Below are 26,371 nucleotides of genomic sequence, written 5' to 3'. Positions count from 1 at the left end.
AGATGATATCTCTTCCTACACCCACATCTGTGTTCAAAGATTTTCTATCATGTTAGAATGTGCCAAAGCTTGTGTTCTCCTGGCAGAGTCTTTGAAAATCCAAGATTATTTCCATGCTACAATGAGGCATCGGAGTAGGCTAAATCCACCCATTAATGAATACTCTTTTTATTTGGTCATTATACCAGTTCCAAATCCATTTAATTATGCTATCATAAAGGTCACATCTCTCCATTTTTCCACAAGGGTTGTATGAGACTTAAACTCTTTTCTGAAATCTAAATTTACTTCATCTACCCCATTATTGTCTAGTTATCTTGTGAAAAAAAAATAATGTTAGTTTGGCATGACTTGTTCTTGAAGAAGCTATGTTATCACCACTCTTTCTAGGTATTGTAGCTGATACTCCTGGCTCCACAATCAAGCCTTGATTTGGGTAGTTCCAGGATGCCAACATGGGAAAGGGGATTAGGAGCTCAACCAGGAATATCCAAAAGGCTTTACAATTCTGATGTTAAAGGCCAGGAGGCACCATAGTGCATAAAGATTTTAAAATAGAAGGCTATAGACATAGATGATCATAGATGATTTCAGAAAAGGAAGGGGATGCAGTCAGGAGGAAGGATAATGTCTGGAATAGACAGTCATGTCTAGAGCAGAGACAATGTAGTGCTAGAAAGACTAGGCCTGAAAAATTTCAGATGACTACAACTCCATTCTAGCAGACTTTTAGTCCTTTGTCTCCTTGTTGGCAGCCTTCATGGCTAAATTTTGTGGCTAACTTCCATAGAAAGCTATTCATTTGCCATGTACCTGTCACTTGGGGTGTATGGAGTGTTCAGGAGGACTAGCACCTCAGGTGTGATGGCTTGCCACACCCTTTTCAGGGCTGCTCATCCACCTTTGATGTTCACCTGATTCACCCAACTCTTACCTGTGGCTCCAAGAAACTAGCATGCACAGTAGTCACACTCCAGTAAACAGTCTTTGTAGATAGGTTAAACTGGGTGGAGGGAAACTAACAGGCCTCAAACCTATTGGTGAGTTAGGGTGATGTCTATTCCAAGCATCTGAAGACTTTCCATGGTGGAATGGGCAAATGAGAATAATTTGTTCCAATGGCCATGAAGGCAGCTAAAGCAGGCACTGTTGAGTGCTTAGAGCTTGGTCAGGCATCAAAGATGTCAAGGTCATCCACTGCATCACAGGATATTGCCTGGATGTCTTGACTTTTGTCTTACTATTGGACTTTGATGACTCAGGACAAGAGAATAAGGTTGAGGACTTTGTGCAACTCTGCCTCACTTAAATCTAATTCACATGCAAGTCAAGGTATCATCTGGGATCCTGGTGCTCTTTGAAAATAAAGGACAAACAACAACTCTCTGTCAAAGAATTAAAGGGCTTGTGAGGGAAGTTTAATTTATCTATGGTATATTCAAATTATCTATGGTATATTTAGACAGCAGTTAGGTGACACAGTGGATAGAGTGCTGTGATGGAGTAAGGAAGACTCCTCTTCATGAGTTCAAATCTGACCTCAGACACTTACTAGCCGTGTGACTCTGAACAGGTCACTTAATCCTGTTTGCCTCAGTTCCTCATCTGTGAAATGATCTGAAGAAGGAAATGCAAACTACTTCATTATCTTTGCCAAGAAAACCCCAAATGGGGTCACAAACAGTTGGACACGACTGAACAACAATAATATTTAGAAGTTTCTTATCTGATTGTGATGAGACTGTGGGCTCAGCTGCATTCCACTATCAAATAGTACATTTTTGTTATTCAGAGCTGCTCTAGCTCTGTGAGAAATATTATCAAAAATCCATAAAGTAACATATAATTAGCCACCTTTTCTCTTTTATTCCAGAACTCAAGGCAATTCTTTATACTTCCTTCACTAGCTTCTTCACTCCTTCTGTTTAAATTTGTTGATTCTATCTTCACACCACCTTGCCTATTTGTCCCCACCTCTCTATCCCTACTGTTACTATCCTGGTACAGATTTCATTACAACTTGCCGGGACAATTGTAAAAGCCTCCTAAGTGACCTTTCTGTCTCTGTTCTTTTTCCAATTGCCAGACTCATCTTCCTCATGCATATTTCTGGTTAGGTCCCTTCTGCTCCCTTGTTATTACCAAGTCATATAATATGGTATGACCTTGCTTTTCTGACCTTCTGTCAGAACCTTCTGCTCCTGATTACATTAAACTCCAGGAAAACTGGACCATTGCCAACCTCTATACACACCCTGTATTCTTACCTTCAGATCTTTGCTCAAATCATTTCCTATGCCTGCAATGCTCACTGAATTCTTATCTAACCTTCAAAGTTCAACTAACTTGCCACCTGCTTCAGGAATCTCTAATCCCTCCAGTTGAAAACCCATTTATATACATCTTACACCTTATTTAATCTTCAAAAAAATTCACGTGTCACATTTTATAGTGATTTGTGTCCCATCCCATTTCTAGACTGTAAGCTCAATGAAAGCATGGACTATGTCTAATTTAAATATTTTATCTGTCCCACTGCCTAGCATACAGAAGGCACTTAATAAATATATGTTCAACTGGGGGCAGAACAAAGTTCTGTACATTCAGAAAGGAAAACTTCTGCCCATAAGTCATGGAATCTGAGACTGCTGAGGAACAGTCTATTTCAGACATTATCCTTCCTCCTGACTGCATTCCCTTCCTTTTCTGAAATCATCTATGTCTACAACCTTCTATCTTACAATCTTTTATGCACTATGGTTCCTCCTGGCCTTTAACATCAGAATTGTAAATATAACAGATTGTATGACCTAATCTTAAGGGATCTAATCCAACCTCTTCATTTTACAGATGAAGAAACTAAGGTATTAAGAAACCAGAGATATTAAGTCACTTGCTCAAGGTCATTCAGTTAGTAAGGCTGTGATGTCTAGGAACCTATGTATTTGAACCTTAGTCCAATTATCTTCCATTTTTGAGATAAGAAGTGGTAAAACCAAAATTCAGATCCACTTCTGTAATCTAGCACTCTTTATACACATCTGGGGATTCTGCTTTTTCAGCCATACCTCGACTTTCTAAATGAAAGGTAATAAAATAATAATAAAGTGCTTTTATGTGCCAGGTACTAAGCTAAGCACATTACAAATATTATCTCCTTTGATTCTCACAACAACCCTGAGAGGTAGGTGCTATTATCTCCATTTACACCTGAGGAAACCAAGGCAAACAGAGATTAAGTAAGTTGCCCAAGGATGCACAATTAGGAAGTATCTGAGGCTGGGTTTGAACTCAGGTGAAGTTTTGGCTCTCACTAGAATATAACTTTGTCTGGGGAATAAAAAGAAGTTATGCTAATTTATGCTATTTACTCCTTATGAATTTTAATCAACAACACAGTCTGTATCCAGTGGGATACATACATACGAATAGATTAGTCTGCTTGTTCAAAGCATAGGAATTGATGCTCAGAAAATGACAGTAACACTGAGTGAGCTAATTTTATTTTAACATGCCAATTTTTTTAACACCATACTCTATGTTGATAAACCAAAGACATAATTTTGTAATATAATATTGTATATATACACATACACATGCACATATATATGTATATGTATATGTGTGTGTGTGTGTGTGTATATATATATATATATATATATATACACACACATCTATCTATCTATATATATATGTAATAGTTAAGGCATATTTACTTTGAACATCCCCCACATATAAATTATTTGAACATTTTAAAGAGTCTATAGCTTATGGGATAACTTACTTTTAATCCAAACTCTTGCCCCTCTAGAGGAATCCATAAAGTTATTGCCTCAGGAGTCAGAACCTTTCCTGTCACTGGATGTCTTCAAGCAGACTCATTGGTCAGTAATGCTACAGACAGATCCAAATATTGGTTGGATTAGTATTGAAGTTTCCTTCATCTATAGCATTTTGTGATTTACTTAAATTTTAAAAATATTTTTATTCAGTTTTTACTTATATCACACAGGCTATTTTTTTATTCTCTAAAAAAGCTTATGGCTCCAATGAACAGATAACTGACCCCCAGAAAAAGATACTCTGTTCATAATTATATATGCATATATACATATATACATATATATACATACATACATACATATACACATTATATATATATGTATACATATATATATATATACACACACACACACACACATATGTATGCCTGCCTCTGATACTTCAATTAAGTTTTCTTTCTATGAAATGCCACTTCATTTCCTTCCTTGCCTTATATGTAAATGATTGTTATCCATCTTTTTATTTAATTTTAAATGTTTTATTGAAGCTTTTTGTTTTCACATCACAGACATTTCTGGATACAGGTTTTCTGCTACTCCAACATTTAACCCTCCTTCGTAATAAAGAAAAAATTGATACAGTGAATGGGTGACACAGCTGATAAAATGTATGCAACATTCTTTCCTATGCACTCATTTTTTTTTAAAACAAAAGACCCACTTAGGTCTGCATTTATGTTTCCATTGATCTTTTAAAGAGTTCCAAGAGTTCTAGGAACTTTAGCATTACTCTCATATTCTCTATTTCCTTGTTTTGATAAAACATTTTCTAGAGTCCATATCTTATTTCCACAATAAGATAAAGGTTCCTCTAGGAAAGAACTAGAGACTTTTTTTTTAATTTCCCTAACAGCCCTTATGACTGCACTGAGAAAAGAACAGATATAAATGAGTGACTGTCTGAATGACTGTTCTAGGGAAAAGAAAAAGAAACTGAAAATGAGTAGCATTCTTTATGGAAGCCATCTTCTATTAGAATGTGTCCATTCTTCTAGAAGAAGGCAGTTGGGACAAAGATACTACATGACGTCAGAAAGAAAAGAGGTCCACACACTAAGAACCATGTGATGAGATTTCAAGAGGTAGAGAGGAGACTGCAACTCACTTGGGATCTGGCTGTCAGAGGCCTATTGGCCATTTCCTTCTGCATTCTTTGCTTTGGGGGAAAAGCAGAGTCCTGAGAATATCAAGCTGAGATAAAGACAAAAAAAAATAGGAGCAGCAAATGGTGGGGAGAGGGGGGGAAGGAGAAAAAATCCCTTCCTGTTGTTATTTTAGAGTGCTTTGCTGCACTTGGTGACTCAAAAACAGAAAACCAGCCCTCTGAATTCAATGGCCAACATGGTAAGTATGAAGGAGAAAGGGGTGCTGTGGTCCTAAAAATCTAAGGAGAGCCCCTGGTAGTCTCTTTGATACACAAATGAACACAGATTGCTATGAACTAAGTTCTCCAAAAAGATAAGGCAAAGCAGCACCAGGAGGAACAGTAGTCAAAGGAAATTCCAAAGAGACCTTTTGGAGGTAGCCTGGTATTACTTAAAAGAGCACCATATCAGAAGATTCGGCAACAATTCCTGGGCCTGCCAGGATAGGACTTTTTCTAAGTCCTACTTCTCTGAGGATTCTGAAAAGTTGTTCCATTACACAAAAATCTGCTTTTTCATGACCAATAATCTGCCTCTTTCCTGATAAAAGAGAGTTTGAGTTTTAGAAGTCTCAGGTCAGGTGTGTCCTCTAGGCAAGATACTTACTTCATAAGACCTCTCTCTACCTCAGCTCTCTTGTCTCCTTAGAAAGAACCTTTCCTCTGATGAATACAAGTCACTTCCTTTCTTTAGGAATGAGTCATTTTCTTCACCTGTAAAATAAAGCGATTGGACTAGATAATCTGTGCCACTCTATGACTACTCAGGCACACAGGTGTGTATGGAGCTCTTATCAGATACATACTTCTCATTTTAACACCACCCACCATATTCTTAGAACCAGGAAATTGAGACAAACCTTCCTTCTTCCCCTAGCATCCTCCACTGACATCAATGGTACTCAGTCACTAGAGTGTGGTTAGTCATACCCATGGTCAAACAAAGTCAAAGAGAAGGGTCATGCAATGGAAACAAACAGACGATCATACCTAGAGGGTTAGACCCACACTAGGATCATGAACACTGTCATCTAACATGGTCATATCTCCAGACAACCATATACCTAGAATCAAGCACCCAGCTGGTCACCTGACATAGCAGAACATAAGTAATGATAATCATACACATAGCCTCATATATCAGACCCACTCACACACATGTATGCATGGGTACACAGAGACAATTACACACAGATGTGACCACAAATAACCACACAAATGCATGCACAAAGGCAATAACATACACACACAAGGTCACAACCATACACAAACACATATGGTCATACATACAAGTGCTCACACACACTAATGTAATGACACACCCATAATTGGTCACATACACACATGTCACCAAAAAACACACAGCAAATAAACACATATAGTCATTCCTTCACAAACACAGTCAGGCATACAGAAGACCACACTCAAACACATATATAAAATCACACAAAGTGAACAAACACACACACACACACACACACACACACACATCTAAGATCACATAGAGGTGACCCCATACCTAAGACCATATGCATTTGAAAACAATTAGAGCCACACAGAAGTAATCACACAAACATGAGTACATGATCTTGCACGAATGGCTTCCTTGGTGTATGTCTACACATACATGATCATTCACACAGCTAACCACACACAGATCATACACATACAAGGTCATGCATCCAGGTTACCACACACTTAGGCAACCACAAACAGATGACCACATAACAGGTGAACACATAAATGGTAATATAACAGGGGCACTTGTGGGAGACCATAAAGGTCACACAACTGAGTCATGCATGTAGACAACCACATATACACATAAAGTCACACTCAGTAACGATTTTACCTACTCATACAAGGTCACACAGGCAACCAGATAAGAGGCCATGAATACAGGAGACCCTCTCCTCCCTTTCTTTCTCGTCAACATTCACCAAATGTGCTCCCCTAGCCCAGTGACACACACAGAGGCGACCACGCAATATGGTGACAGGGCACATCAGACTGTCACACTGTCAAATGGAGAACTGCACCACAGGGTCACACAGCAAATTAGGCACAGGGATGGTCACTCACATGGGGTAATGCACACTGAGGCAGCAGGGAGCAGTGGAAGAGTGCCCGACCCGGGGGGCAGCGGATGGGAGTTCGGGCTGAGTTCTGACGTTTACCACCTGAGGGACGCCCCACAAGTCCCTTCCCTGTTCCTCAGTTTGTCATGTTTAAAGCCAAAGGCTTGGATGAGAAGACCTCCAGGGGCCCCTCCGGGTCTCGGATCCCGCAGAGCCGCCCTGTGGGACGGGCAGGCTCAGCCCAAGCCTCGGTCTGGTCCTGGGATCCCGGGCAGCCTGAGGGGCTGAGGTCCGAGCACGCGAGGTTGGAGGGTCCGAGGAGTCCCAGTGGCATACGCGGCCGCAGCCTTGCACCTTGTTCTCTCGGCTGCCAGCCAGTCCCCAAGCTGGAGCACAGACTGAAGCAGGGGAAAGGGGATGGAGCCGGACTCACCTTGAACTTGGAGCTGACCTGACGGACAATGCACCAAACCCGGAGAAAAGGAAACTGCGCAGAAGCCTGGGCAGCGCCACGCCGCTCAACTACCATTCCCAGAATCCCCCGGGGCGCCCCACCTCCGTCTCCCGGCATCCTTCGTGCCTGGAGCCTGGCATTTGTCGCATACCCTCCGGAGCCGGAGCTTGAGCCGCGGACGACGTGGTGCTCCTTGGTGTGCAGCCATTCTGACTCTGCACCCGTTTTTAAATCTGTTTGGGGGGGGGGGGGGGGAGGTCGGAATGGCGGTGTTGGCGTCCTGGGGTGGAGAGGACAGAGAACGTGTATATGGACGTCTTGGTCTCCCTTGCACCCAGGAGAGAGAGGGGGCGGGGGGCGGGGGCGGAGAAGGAGGTGTGATGGGTGTGGCGAGCTAGAAAGGAGCTGCTGCGGGCCTAGGCGGGGCTGAGGCCCGCGCCACACCCTTTCCTCGGGGAGGAGAGCCCTGTCTGGCCAAGAAGTGGGGACCTAACCTCCGCAAATCGCCCCTTCCCCTCCCCATCCCTTGTCCTAATCGGTTCTTAATCCTAGGCTGATTCACAATGGTTTAGGATCATCATATGAACTCCATCTCCAGACCCTAGTTTAGCTCGCCTTCTTGACTTAAGGGCAGGCTTAGTGCAAACCAGTTTCTTCTGGGGCTGAGTCAGGATGAAGGAAGAAGTGCTGACTGTATGCAAAGCTCTGGCGATACAGAGAGTAGAGCGAGGAGAATCTCTGCTCTCCAGAAGCTGATTCTCTAGTAAGGGAGACAGCACGGAGATTTCAGCTGAGAGTCAGTTGGAAACTCCTTGGGGTACTTAGGATACAGTAGCAAAGCAGATGATAATGTATCAGAAATGTCATTTTCACTTAAGAAAATTACATTATTTTATGATATTGAAACATTTGATAGTGCTAAGGAATTGGGTGGAGAAAACTGTTTTCTAGTTGTGAAGTCTTTCTTGCCGCTGATGAGGCAGGGGCTACAAATATGTAGAAAGTTTCCAGGTGACATCTTCAGAAGCAAGAAACTGGTGTAAAAACTGAGAGTCAAGCTTCTAAGAGGGTTAACAATGATAGAACTAGTTGAGGCTTAATGGATGCAAAGCATATTAATCTATAGGACTTTGGGGAGTTGATTTGTTGGGTCTTAAGCTTTCATAACTGTATCTGCCTGAAGATTGTGATGTCAGGGAACATAGGTGATATTGAAGTGGAACCTGCAATAATATTATAGCTTAAGCATTATGCATTAAGCCATGTATTCTGAAAATATTCTATATGTTCTCATGGTCTGTGTAGGTCAGTGGTGTCAAATTCAATAGAAAGGGCCCCTGCTGGCCGCATAGATTTAGAAAACCACATATAAATATTTGTTGTATTTTTTTAAATTGTTAAACATTTCCCAATTACATTTTAATCTAGTTTTCTTGGGAGTTTTGAGTTTGACATCTTTGCTGTAGGTAATGGTGAGATACCATGCTCCTTCAAAAATGACACGTGTAGCCCTATAAGCATCTCCAGCTGTTAGGTACAATAGGTTTTTTTTCTTCCTGTCCCCATCAGTTTCTGGAAGAAGTATGTGTAGAGACAGAATGTGAGCAATAGTAGTATGGCCCATGAAAAGAGGGCCCCTTGGCAACACTGGATGATGCGTTGTTCTCTGTCTCTCTGTCAAAAGAAAGATTGGGGGTGATGCTGTCAAGGCAGAGAAGATAGGGATAAATTGTCAAGTCACCATACAAAGTCAAGGAACATCTGTAGATAGCTGGCAGAGATGGGGATCACTGCTACAATAAGGCATCCATTAGGATTCCCCACTGTCCTTTTGAATGCCTCAGGGACTTCCAGCTTTTCTTCAAATTGTAATTTGTGCAGTTTTTCAAGTAGCTGGTGCTGATGGAGATATTGGAAGATGGGTTAGACAAACTATGCGTGCTGGACAGGGTCCTGGAAATAGATGAGGGTATGATCAAGATAAATTATAAGTACATGATGAGGGAAGTTGTGGCTAGGAAGCACTTTTTATGGGAAAAGAGCCAGAGATTTTTGTGGCCCAGTAAGGGCCAGAAGTGTCAGTCAATAAGCATTTATTAAAATGTCTTCTATGTGCCAGGTCCTTTGCTAAGAGTTGAGTATATAAAGAAAGGCAAAGGACAGTCCCTGTCCTCAGGGAGCTCACAATCTAATGGGGAAGACAAAATGCAAATAATTTATGTACAGACAAGCTATATACAGGATAAATGGCCCGGGGCGGGGGGGAATCACAAAGAGAAGGCACTACTATTAAGAAGAATAGGAAATTAACAGAAATCATATGATTATCTCAAAAGATTCAGAAAAAGCTTTTGACACAATACAACATCTATTCCTATTAAAAACAATAGAGAGCATAGGAATAAGTGGAATTTTCCTTTAAATGATAAGTAGTATCTATCTAAATCCAGCATCTATCTAAATAAATTGTATGCGGTAACAGCAACATTGTGTGCTCAAGCGTTGTATGTAATGAGGATAAGCTAGAAGCATTTCCAGTAAGATCAGAGGAAATAAGGATGTTCATTATCATCACCGTTAATCAATGTTGTACTAGAAATATGAGCTTTAGCAATAAGAGATGAAATAGAAATTGAAGGAATTAGAATAGGCAATGAAGAAACAAAGCTATCACTCTTTGTAGATGATATGATGGTATATTTAGAGAATCAACTGAAAATTTCTTGAAATAATTAACAACTTTAGCAAAGTTGCAATAAAATAAACCCATGTAAATCATTGGCATTTTTGTATATTACTAAAAAAGACCAACAGCAAGAGATAGAAAAATTCCATTTAAAGTAATTGTAGACAATATAAAATATATGGGAGTCTACCTGCAAGACAAACCCAGGAACTACATGAACAAAATTACAAAACATTTTTCACACAAATAAAGTCAGATCTAAATAATTAGAAGAATATCAGTTGCTCATAGGTAGGCTGAGCTAATATAATAAGAATGACAATTCTACCTAAATTAATTTACTTATTCAGTGCCATACCAAACAAAAAAAATTTTATTATAGAGCTAGAAAAAATGATAACAAAATTCATCTGGAAGAACAAAAGGTCCTGAATATTAAGGGAATCAATGAAAAGAAATGCAAGGCAAGGTGGCATAGCCATTCCAGATCTTAAATTGTATTATAAAGCAGTAATCATCAAAAGTACTTGGTACTCACTAAGAAATAAGGTGGTGGATCAGTGGAATAGGTTAGGTACACAAGGCACAATAGTCAATGACTATAATAATCTACCGTTTGATAAACCCAAAGACTCTAGCTTCTGAGATAAAAACTCACAATTTGCCAAAAACTGCTGGGAAAACTGGAAAATAGGATGGCATAGACCAACATCTTACACCATATACCAAGATAAGGTCAAAATGGGTACATGATTTAGACATAAAGGGTGATACCATAAGTAAATTAGAAAACAAGAAATAGTTTATCTGTCAGACCTATGGAGAATGGAACAATTTATTACCAAACAAGTGATAGAGAACTATGAAATGTAAAATGGATAATTTTGATTACATTAAATTAAGGTTTTGCACAAACAAAGCCAGCGTAATTGAGATTAGAAGGAAAGCAGAAAGCTGGGAAACAATTTTTACTGCCATTGTCTGAATGCAGATTGAAGCACACTATCCACTGCACTGCCTAGCTGCCCTTGCTGTGGACAGTTTGCTGTTTCTTTCTCAAGTTTAACATTCCATGTCTTGCCTCTTTGCCCTTTTATAGTCTGTCCTCTCTTCCTAGAATGTAGGAGTCGTTATGTTGACCTCTTCGAATCCTTAGGTTTCTTCAAGATTCATCTAAGGTGCCACCACCTGATGAAAGAAGCCTTTCTTGATCTAGTTGTTAATGCCTTCTCCCTCCTCAGACTGCATACTTTGTCACTTTTGTACCCCCCTTCTTCTACTAGAATGTCATCCTGTTAAGCTGAAGTACTGTTCTTTTGTTTTGATATCTCCAACACCTACCATAGAAATGCATTTTTACTTCAGTTGTTTATACTAAGAGCAGAAGGTAGAAGTTGCAGAGGTAAATTTAAGCTGAAGTAGAAAAACTTCCAATTAGAGCTCTAGAAAAATGGAATGGGTTGCTTTATGAAGCACTGAATTCTCCTTCACTAGAAACTTCAAAAAAAGACTGGATGACTTTGTTGGGGTAGTTGTAGAGGGTCTTTCTCTTGAAATATGGATTGGAGTGAATGGTATCAGAGGTCTTGTCCAAAAAGAGATTCTTTAAATCTGTGACTACTATCATCTGATCGAATACTTTTGCATTTGTGATGCATTGCATTTATGATCATTGAAAGACTAGAGACATTGCAGAAAGCAGACAGTTTAACTAAGTGACCATAGAGGCCATTCTGAGTCTGGAAGGCCATCTTGTATTTGTTTTCCCTACATATCCAGGTCATGTGGCCTCTGGAGTTCCATTTTGGTAGTTATCACTGCCATGCCAACTACTCCATCAGATTTTGTATCGTGGGTAGGGATTCTGGACAATGATAATGTTATGGACAAACTGTCCTTAGGACATCTACTCTCAGATGGACCATCAATTAGCTGAGTAACCACAGTGGCCTTTTGCCTGTTGCTAAAGTTTGATTACTATATGTAAATGAGTGTTTACTCCTACTTATGCCCAGGTTGCCTTCCAGCAATGTAAAATATACCATATTATATACCCTACACAGTATGGGCATGAACAGTTTGTTTCTTGTCAGTTACTACACACTAACCAACACACTCCAGCATCCAGGCTTTCTTCAAAAGTGATAGCCACTCACATCTGCTTTCTTTGTGCCTTGGCCCTGGTCATGAGCCATGTTACTAAGTATTAAACTAAGTCTGAAATGTTAGACTTGTATTAGAAGTTATTGGGGTCTGTTTTACCAGCCCTCTAAACTCTTACTAAAAAGCAAATGAAAAATGAAAAAAAAAATTCTTGCATTTGAATGGTTAGAGATCATTAGATATTCCCTTGAGGAAGAATTCTCTTGCCTGCAATATTTGGTGTAAGGCTGTAAGTACTCTAGGTCCTCGAGTATGGCCCTTGGACTGAATCCAAACTTCACAGGACAGATCTTTTGAGGAGGCCGCAGATTCCCCACCCCAGATTTAAACCATACTCCATACTGAAAACAAGAATCCTTACATGGAGGTGTTCATGGTGGTGATGCTGCACATTAACATTGGGCTGTAGCACTGGTGCTTTACACAGAGAAGTGCTTAACAAATGTTTGTTGATTGATTGAGAATATCCTTTAAAAATATCCCTTATCTCATCTCATTCTTCTAACTACCGACTCTTCTCTGCTGTACTGCCTCCATTTCCTTATTCCTCTTACTTTTCTGCAATCAGGCTTGATTGGAAGCCCTACTCTACTGAAGCTACTCATTCTAAGATCACCAGTGACCTGCTAGTCTCCAAATTCTTCCCTTCCTTTTCACTGTAGTTCAAGTAGGTTAGAAAGTCACTGTTCTAGGATGTTGCTGATGGGCTTGCTGGTCAGGTATGAGTTGGACTGAATGGCCTTTGAAGGTCGATGCGGTTTTGAGATTTCCTGATTCTTTAAATGGTGAGCCAGCAGGAAGGCTCGTTAACACATTCACATAAGTAAATATTTCAAGAGCAACGATCCACACTCCTTTGTAAAATGAATGGGTTGGAGTATATCATAGAATTATGAATTTAAAGCTGAAAGGGACCTTTGAGGTTGTCCAGTTTAAGCTTCTCATTTCTGATGAATTAATGGAGGTCTAGAGAGATTAAGTGATTTGCTAAAGGTTATACAGGCAGTCCATGGCAAAAGCAGCAACTCTGACTGCAGGTACATTCTCTGTCCATTGTACCATACTAACAGCTTTGCCAGTCTGTCAGTTATTTAAGCATCTGTTAAGTACCAAGCCCTGTATCTGGAGAGGAGCCAAATATAAGAAGATGAAAAGTAAGAAGGGAACAGATCGTGAAGGGCTTTAAATGCCAAATCAAGCATTTTATTTTTGATCTTAGAGGTGATGGAAAAAATGGAGTTTTTTGAAGGAGGGTGTGGGTTGAAAAGGGTCAGGCTTGAGCTTCAATAACTTTGGCAGCCAAGTAGAGGATGTATTGGAGTGAGGAGAGATGAGATACATAGACCAGCCAGAAGGCCGTTACAATAGTTCAGATGATGAGGGCCCACACTAGGTGGGATGGTGGCAGTGGAAGTGGTGAGAAGGGGATGTATGTGATTTAAAGGTAGAAATGAGACTTAACAGCAGTTGGGATATCTGAGATGAATTCAAGTGAGAAATAGAGATGACCCTGAGGTTGCAAGTCTGATTGACTGGGAGACTTGTACCTTCAGCAATAAATAGGGAAGTTGGAGGGGGTAGAAGTTGGGAGAGATAATGAGTCGTTTTGGACATGTTCCAAAAGTCAGTTGAGGACACAAAAGTAGTGCTCAGAAGAGAAATTAAAGTTGGATAAATCTAGTGGGATAATATGGAAGGAAAAGAGAAGGCAGCCCAAGGCAGAGCCTTTTGGGATATCCATGAGTAGTAGGCATGGCATGGATGAAGAACCACCAAAAGAGTGAGAAAGAGTCTAAGATGTTATAATTCTGGAATCCAACTTAGATATACTTAAGGTCAGCCCCATAGTATTGGCAAGCTTCCTTAAATGGCAAGAATGGGCAGTACACATGGGCAGAAGTGAGGTCCAAACTACATTTCCCAGAATGCTGAGAGTACTTGTTGCCTAACCATTTTTTAAAAAAACCCTCCAGGATTAAGGGCCCCAGGGGTTTTTTGCTCTGTGCCATCTGGGAAATGGAATCTGGACATGAAGTGCTTTGACCAGAAGGCTTCTGGGAAGGGTAGTTCATCAGCTCTGCAGGTGTCAAGAGCCTTAGTTTGGCTACGTGGCAGTTGCTGGTGCCTTTGTTCTCTGGAGGCTCCTGGTTGGTGAGTCAGCCCAGGCTCCTCCTCCTCAGAAGGATGCAGACACAGAGGGAGGGAGAGGTAGAAGAGCCTGGCCAAGGGTTAGAGGGGCTGGGGGAGGGATAGAAATCAGAGGGGCTGCAGGTAGGTGTGATCTTGTCATTGTCCTTGGGTCTGTGTGTTGAAAGAGGAAAGGACCCTGCATCCAGGGGTCTGTATGTCTGTCCATGTGTCTCTGTGTGAAGAGAGGGCAGAGGACCACATTCGTACAGGTGTTTGTGGTAAGAGAAAAACTGAAGAAGCACAGAACTGTGTTTCCTGTGTGACAGAGGCGGGGAAAGGAACTCTGTGTGTGTGTGTGTGTGTGTGTGTGTGTCTATGTGAGAAAAAAGAGGAGCCTAGTCTCCCTGCCTATATGTATGAAAAGAGGAGGAGATATTTGTGAGCATGTGAGATGGAGACAGGGAGCATTTATTAAACACTGTATACCAGGAATTGTGCTAAGTGATGGGCATACAAAGAAAGGCAGAAAAATAATTCCTGCTCTCAAAGAGCTCACAGTCTAATAGAGAAAACATGTAAACAACTCTGTACATGCAAGATATATGGGGTACTTTGGAGGTAATCTCAGAGGGAGCTGTGTGACTGACAGGGAGGGTGGAGAAGCCCTATGTATGTGGGGAGGAGAAGAGGGGTGTGTGTGTGTGTGTGTGTGTATGTATGTATGTATGTATGTATGTATGTATGTAAGAGATTAATTCTGTGTCAGTGGTCTCTGGGTAAAGAGACAACCCCTAAGGTGTCTGCCTGTGAAAGGGGAGGAACCTTGTGATTTTCTGTGAGTAAAGAGGACTAGAGACTCTGTGTGTGTGTGTGTGTTTGTGTTTGTGTGTGTGTTGAGGGTAAGGGGAAGGATGTGTCTGTGTGTGTGAGAGGAGAGACTAGCTCCTGTGTTTTAAAAAGAGTGAGACTGTAGGGATAGGGAGGAGTTAGGACTGTTTCAGAGAAGACCCCTGTGTATATGTATGTGTATGTGTCCATATCCCTGTCTTTGGGTGTGAAAAGAGGAGGAGCCCTGTGTCTCTGTGTGAGAGAAGGGTAGGGGGAGCCTTGTGAACGTGTGTTTTTGTGTGCATGCATGTGCATAGTCTGCACATGAGTGACCCTGTGTTTGGATCAGAGGAGAGTTGCTCTGTGTGTGTGTGTGTGTGTGTGTGTGTGTGAGTCATCTAGTATTTGTTAAGTACCTACTGTGTGCCAGGCATTGTTCTAAGGGCTGGGAGACAAAGAAAGACAAAACCCAGTCCTTGCTATCAAGGAGCTGACAAACTAACAGAGACAACATGCAAACAATTATGTACAAACAAATTGTATTCAGGAGCAATTATAGATAATCAGTAGAGGGAAGGAACTGTCATCAAGGAATCATGGGAAAGGCATATAGAAAATGGGATATAAGAAAGAGAAGAGATAAGACATGCAAACCTGTGTATGTGTGAGGAGAGAGGAGCTCTGTGTGTAAGTAGGTATGCAAGTGTGTGAGAGGGGAGGAGCCCTGTGTATGAGTGTGACAGGAGGGTAGAGGAATACCGTGTGTGTGTGTGTGTGTGTGTGTGTGTGTGTGTGTGTGTCTCTGTCTGTCTGTCTTCTTGTCTGAGAAAGAACAAGAGCCATTGTCCCTGTGTTTGTGTGTGAGAAAAGGAAAGGAGCCTGGAGTCTATGTGTAAAAAGAGGGGACTTGTGCCTGTGTGTGTGAAAGGAGAGGAGAGAAGCCATTTACCCCTGTGTTTGTGTGAGAGGAACCCTGTGTTTGTGTGTGTGACAAAGAAGGGGAAAGGTAGGGGGTGTGTGTGTGTGTGTGTGAGTGTGTGTGTGTGTGTGTGTGTGTGTGAGAGAGAGAGAGAGAGGTATACTGTATATGTGTAGATACATAAATCTGTGTGTGAGAAGAAAGGAACTCTTTGTGTAAAAAGAGGAACTCTGTGTACACACACACACACACACACACACACACACACACACATATTTAAAAAGAGAGAGGAGCCTGTGTGTGTTCATGTGTGAGAGGAGCCCTGTGTGTGGAACTAAAGTGGGAAGCAGAACACTGTATGGGGGAGGAAGGTGGAGTAGGAGGGAAGGAGAGCACTGTCTTTGTGTGTGGGAGAGAAGCCCTGGGTATCTCGGTTTCTGTGCTGTGTGTGTGTGTGTGTGTGTGTGTGTGTGTGTGTGTGTGTGTGTGTGTATGTGTGAAGAGAGAACCTATATGTCCATGTGTCTTTATGTGTGAAAAGAGAAGCCCAGTGTGTAAGAGAGGAGGGGAAAAAGCACTCTCTATATGTGTGTCTGGCAGGAGAGGAGCTGTGTGTATGTGTGTGTAGGGTGGGGGAGAAAGAGGAGCAGAAGACTGGAGCTCTGTATTCCTGTGTCTGTCTCTCCTTAAAAAAAAGTGGACCCCTGCTTCTTTGTGCATGGAAATATGAAAAGAAGGAGTCCTGTGGCTGTGGCTGTTTTTGTGGAGAGAAGCTATGTGAGTGTGTGTGTGTGTGTGTGTGTGTGTGTGTGTGTGTGTGTGAGAGAGAGAGAGAGAGAGAGAGAGAGAGAGAGAGAGAGAGAGAGAGAGAGAGTGAGAGAGAGAGAGAGAAAGAGAGAGAGAGAGAGAGAGAGAGAGAGAGAGAGAGAGAGAGAGAGAGAGAGAGAGAGAGAGAGAGAGAGAGAGAGAGAGAGATGAACCCTAGGTCTGTGTCCATAAGAAAGAAGGAGGGCAGGGAAGCCCTGTGTATGTAGTAGAAGAGAGGAGCCCTGTATCGTTGTGCCCATGTGTCCATGCTTCAAGTGTGAGAGGTACAGAGTGTTTGGTGTTCTGTGTCTGTGTGTGTAACAAGAGAATAATTGTCTGTGTGTCTGTCTGCATTAGGAGGAGCCCCAGTTCTGTGCATCTCTGTTTCTGTCTATGGAGGAGAAAGAAGAGAAGCCTCATATGTGTGTGTGCATGCTTCTCTTTGTGTTCAGCAGTTTGTGTACATACCTTTTTGACCGTGGTGCCACCTGCAGCTTTACTTACCAGATTGTAAACTCCTTGAGGGCAAAAAGTTTGTGTTCTTCATGAAAGCTTTGATCTCCCATAAGACCTAGAACACTGCAGTGAGTTAATTGTGGAATGAATGAAACTTACTGTTGGGTTTATTTGTTATGTGTCTCTAGTTGCCTCTGGAAAGCCCTGAAGTCATTGAGACTGAGGCTGTTAGTCTCCACTTGTGACTTAAGCCTTTGTTTACTTACAACAGTCCTGGGAGAGTTTTAAGGGACCTAGCCTGGGACACCAAGGGGAATACATTCACTGTAGGGGAATGAGATATGAACTCCAGAGTGAAGATGGTCCCATCTGAAGGGAATTTACTTTTCCTTCTACAGAGTCCTTCTCCAAAAGAAGGTGAAGATAGAAGAGGCCACTCCTGAAGAACGAGACCTCTCTTAGGAGGACACACATTGGGGCTTTCTGTAGAACCTTTGTGTGGAGTTGGTGACTGCTAGAATAATTCCTGACCATCTTGCTCTTAGGAGACAGTAGTTGGAGGAAAACGGAGCATCCAGTGAACGACAAAGGAGTGACCATGGAAGATCTGGTGAACATGTTTGAGAAGAAAGGTGAGGATTACAAAATGTGAGAAGGTAGAAATCTCTGCAGTGAGAGACAAAGGCAAATAGCACTTAGGGGAGGGTATGTGGGTGAGTAGGTCAGGAAGGATCAAAATCCATAGCTGACCCTAATTTCTGTCTTTTGCTTGGCTCTTTGTTCCCACTTTCCATTTTTCCTTTGGCTCCTCCTTCTCTCTTTTCCCCACATCAACTTCTTTTCAGTCTTGGACTGATCTAGTCCTTTGGCCACTAGCATGAAATGTATCTAGGGTACATTGATTCCTCAATCTATCCTGCTCAAAATGTGAGAGGAAACCCCCCCCCCCAAACAACAACAACAACAACAACAAAAACCACTCTCCTCTTTATTCAGCCAAGATAGGTTGTAGTTTTTTTTTCCTGAAAGGGACTTTCATTAAAAGAAAACAAAAGAGAGAAAAAAAACCTACATTGTGCACAAAAGTATAAAAATGATGAGTTTCCTGAGTGAAGTTTTCTGATACAGAGGAGAATGACTGCCCCAGCCTGTGAGTATGCCTGGCCCTAGCTCTTTTCTGTCTCCTACACGCTACCTGGGAAACCTGCCCCAAAGCTTCCATTTTCAGGTCTTTGATGGTCTACCCTCACAATCCCTCCTTCATGTATCCTAATATTCCTAGGGAAGGACTGGCTTAGGAACTTGGGTCCTAAGTTTGATAAGATAATGTATTGTTAATTGGGTGATGGTTGCAGTGGTTGCGGGGGAAAATTTTTCAGTAGGGACACATTAGAAAATCAGAGTTGTGGCATATTGTATCCAGACTTACAATATGATTGCATAGCCTTTTCAGTACTTTTTGAACAGTATAGTGAAATTTTTTTCTACCAAATAGGCTAGTTTTATCAGTAATTTTTCTTTTTTTTTTGGCTAGGCAATGGGGTTAAGTAACTTGCCCAGGGTCATACAGCTAAGTGTTATGTGTCTGAGGCCGGATTTGAACTCAGGTCCTCCTGAATCCAGGGCTGGTACTCTATCCACTGTGCCACCTAGCTGCCCCCTAGCTTTATCAGTAATTGAACAGAGTTGGGGAGAGGAAGGTCTCCTTGGCTTTAGGGTATGATGGGCTCACAGAGTGAGTATATTCATAGTCTTAGTATGGCCCAATGAAATATTTAGCCCTGGTCTCCCCTTCTAACTCTCCTGTGAGAAAAAAACAATGCCCTTGGCATTAGGATCATAGGTCTAGATAAAAGTGAGTTAACAGGTAAAAAAAACAGTGAAGGTGAGATTTGAACTCATGTATCCCAAATCCAGGAACCCATTCTCCTTCCATTGGTTATTCCTATGGGAGGGCAATAGCCCAATCACCCGCCCTTTATAAATCTCTTATGTGGTTTCTGTGGTAGTGGTTGTATTTGTAGTTTGTTTATGAATTAAACTTTTTACTTGACAAAAAGATTTCTGTTTTATTATCTTATTTTATCTCCACAAGAACAGGAGAGACTGGTAGGATGGACATTTACAATTATTTTACAAACGTGCAAATCATGATTGGAGAGATAAAGAGAATTGCTTTGAATCCCACAGCTAGTTAGTGACAGAAAAAGGTTTATACTCGAACTAGTTCTGTGCTCTTTCTTTTGGGCCACATTGCTTCACTGACAATAAAATCAAAGTATGCTTTCTCTGAAGAATCTGGAAAACTGAAGTAGGGAAATGGCAATATTTTTCTTTATTAAGTGAGGAGGTAACTGAAGCAGAGAGGGTATATCACATTGATTATCAGTGCAGATGAAAACAGCTTTGAATTCATGTCATGTGGTCTGATTCTAAGAATGCAGAGTTCCATCCTCAGAGTTCTGATTTTAAGGATGCAAGCTAGGAAGCGGATAGGGATCCTACTGGAACCCCTTTGACCTGTGTATGCTTGAGGAAGTGGTCAAAGTCAAATGCAGTGTTTCAATTTCTAGCCTTGTAGGTTTGAGAGTTGTAGGATTATCTCTCTTATGGCTCTTTTTTCTTTCCCAGCTCTGCCTGAGAAGTATGACCTTCTCCCCAAACAGAGCACAGAGGTGGAGGAAATGACCTCTGGGCTCCTGGCATCCAGATCCCAGGTGAGCTGGGCTTTCTTCTCTCTCTTTAAAAACCACATCATCTTTCACTGAGTATAAAGGTTTCTTTCTCTTGTTCTGAAGATTTTTTATCCAACAAAGTTGGACCTGAGCTCAAATTGTTCTTACTGAGGAGGATGGTTGATGAAGGGTCTAAACTAGTATTTCCAACTTACTTAGTGTCTTATTTCAGTATTTTTTGTCTCTGCCTTGTTCAGTCAACCAGTTATTCAGGCCTGTATGTACGGTTCCCTATTATGGAAAGGTCTGTGAACAGAACAAAAGTAGAAGACACATATTGTATACGCCCAGTAGAATGTAAGCCCTTTGAGGGCAGAAATTTTTTTTTTTGTCTTTGTATAATCAGCACCTGTATAGTATCTTACACTTAACCGGTGCTTAATATAAATGCATGGGTGAAGATACAGTCCTTGCCCTTAGAGGGATTCTAAGAAGGTAGAAACATACTGTTTTTTTAAATTTTTAATTTTTTGATATATTTTATTTTCATGCAGTAGATACTTCCCAACAGACACCTAAACAAACTTTTATATCGTTAACTTTAACTTTTTTGTGCCTAATAAAAACAATAATTATAATGGTTATTTCTTTGTACTTAGTCTCCCCTATGTGTATGCATCTTAAATTCCTTGAGGGCAAAGATTATGTGTATAAAGTACATTCTGTGAAGTGGAATTTATTGATTTTTCTATTTTGTTTTTAAAAATTTATATATTTTGTTTTGACATGGCAGACTTCCTAACAAACATTCAAAGAACCCCCCTTCCCCTTATGAAGTTAATTCAACAGAACTTCATGAAAAAGTTTATTGATAAGCAAAGCAAGATGGGTCCTTTAACTTTGACTGCATATTTCTAACATTGACAATTAAACCAGAATTTTGTTTCTTTTCCATGTCAACTTTATCAACATTGTTGTAGACATTATATTCTTTTGGCTCTGCTTTCTTTTATTTTTTGCATATCACTTCATACAAGCATTCCCATGTTTTTCTGAATTTTTCAAATTCCTCATTCTTTATGAATAAGTAATGTTCCATTATATTTATATGCCAGGATTTTTCAGCTATTCCTCATTCATTGGGTGCATTATACATAATGCTACCATGAACATTTCTGTACCAGTGGACCTTTTGATACCTTTTCTTGGCATAATTCCAAATTTTCTAGAATATTTGAAATCATGGCTTTGCCAGCAGTGAAAGAGCATGCTACCTTTTCCAAAAATCTACGCTGTTATGTTTTCCCATATTTTTGCATGTTTATTAGCTTGATGGGTGTAAGGTGATACCTCAGGGTTTTTAAATTTATTTTAATACGTTGCATGCATACGTTTTTGTTTTTATGTCAATCAGTCACCTACTGGGCCTTTTCCTGTAACAAAGGAAAAAAAATTTGATTATAACCAACTGATAAAATGACTAGGTATGAAACATTCTGTACCTATAGGCCCTCTCTGCCTCAATACCAAAAGGAGGGAGATATATTTCATCAGCTGTTCTTTTGGACTAATTAGAGTTGTTTTAATTTATATTTCTATGGTTTTGGACTTTTTTTTTCAGGTAGCTATTGGTAGTTTGCATTTTCTCTTTTGAAAATAGTGTTCTGACAGAGTGTCTATTAAGGAATGCCATTTAATCTTACATATTTCTGTCAACTTCTACATATTTTTGAATATCAGATTTTACTAAACATACTTAGTAAAAAGAGTTTTTCCTAACCCATACCTTTTTTTTCTAATTATAACTGTATTTTTTAAAAAAATTCTTCAGATGCTTTTAAAATTTTATATAACCACAATTATCTAGTTTACTTTTATGAGCATTCCTATCTTGGGTATGGTTATGAATTTTCCCTTATCCATAATTTTGAAAGATATAATACTCTTCTCTGTCTCTGTCTCTCTGTCTCTCTCTGTCTCTCTCTCACACACACACACACACACACACACTGCAATAGCATTACATTTAGATATTTTATCCATTTGAATTTATTGTGTCTATGGCTTAAGCTTTGACCTAAACTTATTTTTCTGTACTGCTTTGCAGTTTTCCTCATAGTTTTTTTTCCATTAAAAAAGTCTCTTTTTCAGTAGTTTGTGTTTTGGGTTTATTGGACACTATATTGAAATGCACATGTATTACTAGGTCTTGTCTAACAAGTACATTGTTGAAATAATTGACTAAGGAATTCAGCGAGGGTAGGGAAGCATGTGAAAAGAAAAGAGGATTAATTGACTAGGAGACTAGGAAAGGTGACCAGCCAATATGGTAAAATAGGAGGAAGCAGTACAGCCCAGCTCTTTCTCACAATTATTCTGGTGATAATTTAGGAAGATTGCTAGACTCAATCCTGATAGAGAAATCTAAGGAAAAATTAAAGAGTCATTTTTCTTTTCAGCCCAAGTTGGCATAAGGAGACAGGCCTACAGACAACAGGGTAGGATTTTAGGCAGGAAGGCACTTCATGGGGCCTTCCAGGAGAGGGTCTAAATTATGGTCTGTGGCTATGCATTAGAGTAAGAAGCAGTCCCAGATCTTCCAGGGATGACTGATGCTGGTTAAGGAGCAGGAATAGCTCCTTGGAAGATTTGTTGTGGAATTGGGAGAAGACCTGAGCTGGAGGGATAGTAGATCAGAACATATTGTGGTAATTGCCCAGGAATGAGTACTAAATCAGGAACAGAAGGAACTAGTAGCTCTGTGGCTTTTACCCTGGAGCAGGATCTCATGCCCTGTCTGAGGTCTGCAGCTGAATAAGAAGGGTAGAGAGCTCAGACCAATGAGGAGCCTGTAGTTGTGCCACTCTTAACGTGCAGAACCTGCCAGCTAGCTGACAGGATCTGGGATCAGCAGCAGTCTACTGGAGCTCCAGTCAGAGACAAGGTTACAGTTGTATAGCCCATATACCAGCTAGAATTATTAGCTTGTGGAACTCAGACCAGGAGGGCAGTGAACAGGTTGTACCCGAGATTAAACTCTTTTGAGCTTAATGAAAGCTTGTAGTTCCTCAGCCTGAGCAGCACCAGAGTTTCCTGAAGAACACAGCACTCAATATCCAGGGAAAGCAGCAACAGCACCAAAAGTAATTTAAAACAGAACCCAGTCATTCCCATTCCTTGGTCCTAAGAAAAGTTCCAGTTTGGAAAGTAAGGCTAGAAGAAAGAGTAATAATTTTAATAATAAAAAGATTTTTAATATAAAGGGATGTTAGAGTGACAGACACACCAAAAACACAAACCCAAATGAAAACAATGCCTCCAAAACATCTCTAGGTAAAGCCTCAAAGAAGAACAAATTTTCAACTAGAATTCCTGGTAGACATAAAGTAACAGTTAAAAAAAAATTTAAAAAATTATTTCATCAGTGAAATCAGACTACTCAAAGCCATGGCAAAAAAAAAAAAAGTAGATGTATTTCAAGAAAAACTAAAGAAAGCTTCCCAGATCTCACAGAACCAGAAGGCAAGGTTTTGAAAACAAAAAACCAAACAAAATAGAAACTACCAAGAACATCAAAGCCAAAATCCAGAGTTTCCAGATCAAAGGAAAAACTTCAGATACCCAGGAAGAGAATTCAAGTATTGAGGAGTCATAGTCAAGATTACACAAAATTTAGCAACTATCACAATAAAGGAGTGGAGAACTTGAAATACAGTAGTCCAAAAGGCAAAAGAAATAGGCTTATAACAAAGAAAAACTTATCTAGAAAAACTGAGTATAATCCTATAGGGGACCTTTAATGAAATAGAACTTCCAAGCATTCTTGATGAAAACTCCAGAGCTGAAGAGAAGCTTTGAAATACAAACACAGGAGTCAAAAGAATCCTAAAATGGTAAATACGAGTGAACAACCAGAAAGGACTAAACAAGGATGAAGTTTTTATATTCAAGTAGTAGGAGAGTCCCCTCAGAATCAATGTCTTCAGGGGTCATAGGGGGAGTTAAGTAAGACAGTTTTTTGTATGTTTTGATGCTTTTAAAAGAGGGAAAGGGAGGCAGAAATGAAGACACAAGGACAGGGAGTGGGAAATTATTTCACATAATCATGTACAATTATAAAATAAAAAAAGAAGAAAGAATGGGTAGGGAAACACTTTCATCTGAATTTGTCAGAGTAGATCAGAATACAGACACATACAGAGTTAGGTACAGAGTATATTTCACTCATTGAGGAAACAAGAGGGAATGGGGAGGAAGGAGGGAAGGAATAAGAGGGAGGGTAGAATCAGGGAGGGATTAATCATAAGCATACTCTTACCATGAAGGGTAGATCACAAACAAGGGTTTAAAAAGAAAGAAAGGAATGGTAAGAACCTCTGATTGGGCTCTGGTTAAAATAAAGAGAGCAGGGAAGCAGATTGCTTCAAACCTAGAGCACTGATGCTGAGCACACTCCTTCTCCTTTAATACCTTCTTTATAAAGTAGACTTGGGAAACAGTGGGGAAAAGTATAAGAGAATAGGATGAATGGAGGAAAGCATACAGATAACAGTCATCACTATGAATGTAATGAACTCACCCATAAAATGGAAGAGGATAGAATGGATCAAAAAGCAGAATCCAAAATATGTTGCTTACAACAAACACATTTGAGACAGAAAGATTCACACAAGATTAAAACAAAGGGCTTAAAAAGATAAGAGTAGCAATTATGATCCCAGATAAGGCAACAGCAAAAATAGTCTTAGTTAAGGATAAAGTTGGAAATTACATTATGCTGAAAGGTACTATAAACAAAGGATTAAATCAAATGCTTAGTATATATGCACCAAATGGCACAGCATCTAAATATTTAGAGTAAAAGTTAAATAAGTTACCGAAAGAAATAAGATTTCTCTTTTAAGTATAGACAAATAATAAAAATAAACAAGATTGAAATTAAGGACCTAAATGGAATTTTAGAAAAGTTAGATATGATAGGCCTTTGGTGATTATTGAGTGGGAATAGAAAGGAGTATAGGATAGGGGCAGAGAGACTAAAGGGCATAAATAAGGAAAAAAATACAGATTTAGTAGGAATAAAGGTGCTTAAAATGTAGGAGAGTATTTCAGAATTTAAGATTATGGAGATGAGACAGTTTCAAGTTATAGTGAAGTTTAAAGTGAGCAGCAGTAGTGAAGTAGAGATGAATATAGGCAGGTACCCTGTTGTCTCAAAAAATTGGTATTTTTGTCATATTTTTAAAGTTTGTGTTTCTAAAATAAAACTTAATTGAAAAGTTAAGCTTAGTTAAATTTTTGCTTCTTAATTCTTTGATGAATAAAAAGGGAATATTCAATAAAAAATAACATTGCCTGTGTTAAAATGTACTACCAAATGAAATGTAATTTATACTTATATAACATAAAATTCAGGCTAAGTTGTCTGAAGTCATCAAATATAATTGTTTAAGTAATTGATCATGGACCTCAGTTTTCTTATGTGAAAAATAAGAAAAGTCCCTTAAGGCTGTTGTTTAAGGCAGAGAATGAAATGAATTAGAAAACCAATTAGTTGCTAAAGTTATTGAGGAAAGTGGGAGTTTGCCGTAAAAGGTGACTGATTTGGAGGTGAAGAGGTTGATGTAAATAGATGTCAGTCAATAAACATTAAATGTCTCCTGTGTGTGGCACTATGCTGAGCGCTGGGCATATAAGAAAAGATAGGAGTCCTTGCTCTCAAGGAGCTCACAGTGACATGCAAACAATAATGTTCAAACTGTACACACACACACACACACACACACACACACACACACACGCACACACACATGCACACACGTGTGTATAGGTATTTATACACATACATATGTACATATACATGTGTACACATACATACATATATGTACATACATGTACGATACATTGGAAATAAACAGAAGGAAGGTACTAGAATTAAGAAGGACTGAGAAAGGCTTCTTGTAGAAGGTGAGATTTTAGCTGGGACCTGAAGGAAGTCAGGAGATAAAAATGAGGAAGGAGAGCATTCCAGGCATGGGGGGTAGCCAGTGAAAATGGCTACGATGGAGAGATGAAGTGTCTCATTCAGAATAACAGCAAAGAGGAGAGGGTCATTGGATTGAAGATCCAGTAGTGGGGATGTAAGGTGTAAGAAGACAGTAAAGATTGAGGGGTAGAGGAAGGCAGGTT

At 40.0% G+C, this 26,371-nt stretch overlaps 2 protein-coding genes across 16 annotated transcripts in view; one reads left to right on the top strand and one right to left on the bottom strand.

The window, feature by feature from the left end:
* Positions 1-7,589, bottom strand: part of LOC110193219 (zinc finger protein 483-like) — a 40,002-nt gene extending 32,413 nt beyond the window's left edge. Inside the window, exons 1-3 of the mRNA XM_020964878.2 lie at positions 7,498-7,589; positions 5,594-5,700; positions 3,785-3,894 (exon numbers count right to left, since the gene is read on the bottom strand). The gene's annotated coding sequence lies outside the window, so the exon portion shown is untranslated. The remainder of the gene's footprint in view (positions 1-3,784; positions 3,895-5,593; positions 5,701-7,497) is intronic.
* A 39-nt stretch (positions 7,590-7,628) lies between these two features.
* Positions 7,629-26,371, top strand: part of LOC110193229 (zinc finger protein 69 homolog) — a 56,807-nt gene continuing 38,064 nt past the window's right edge. For 5 of the 15 annotated variants that reach the window (XR_013484542.1, XM_020964889.2, XM_020964890.2 and 2 more), the window contains exons 1-3: positions 14,645-14,775; positions 18,053-18,139; positions 20,139-20,224. Coding sequence is in view for 14 of the 15 variants with exons in the window: in XM_020964889.2 (XP_020820548.1) it covers positions 14,712-14,775; positions 18,053-18,139; positions 20,139-20,224 (237 nt within the window). In the remaining variant the exon portion in view is untranslated. The other 10 variants (XM_078149461.1, XM_078149456.1, XM_078149463.1 and 7 more) reach the window with 10 other exon arrangements.

The sequence above is a fragment of the Phascolarctos cinereus genome, unplaced genomic scaffold (genome assembly GCF_003287225.1).
Source record: "Phascolarctos cinereus isolate Bilbo 61053 unplaced genomic scaffold, phaCin_HiC Scaffold_2;HRSCAF=192, whole genome shotgun sequence".
In the NCBI taxonomy this organism is placed as follows: Eukaryota; Metazoa; Chordata; class Mammalia; order Diprotodontia; family Phascolarctidae; genus Phascolarctos; species Phascolarctos cinereus.
The sequence above is the reverse complement of the archived record's forward strand: the minus strand, read 5'-3'. Positions and strand labels throughout refer to the sequence as shown.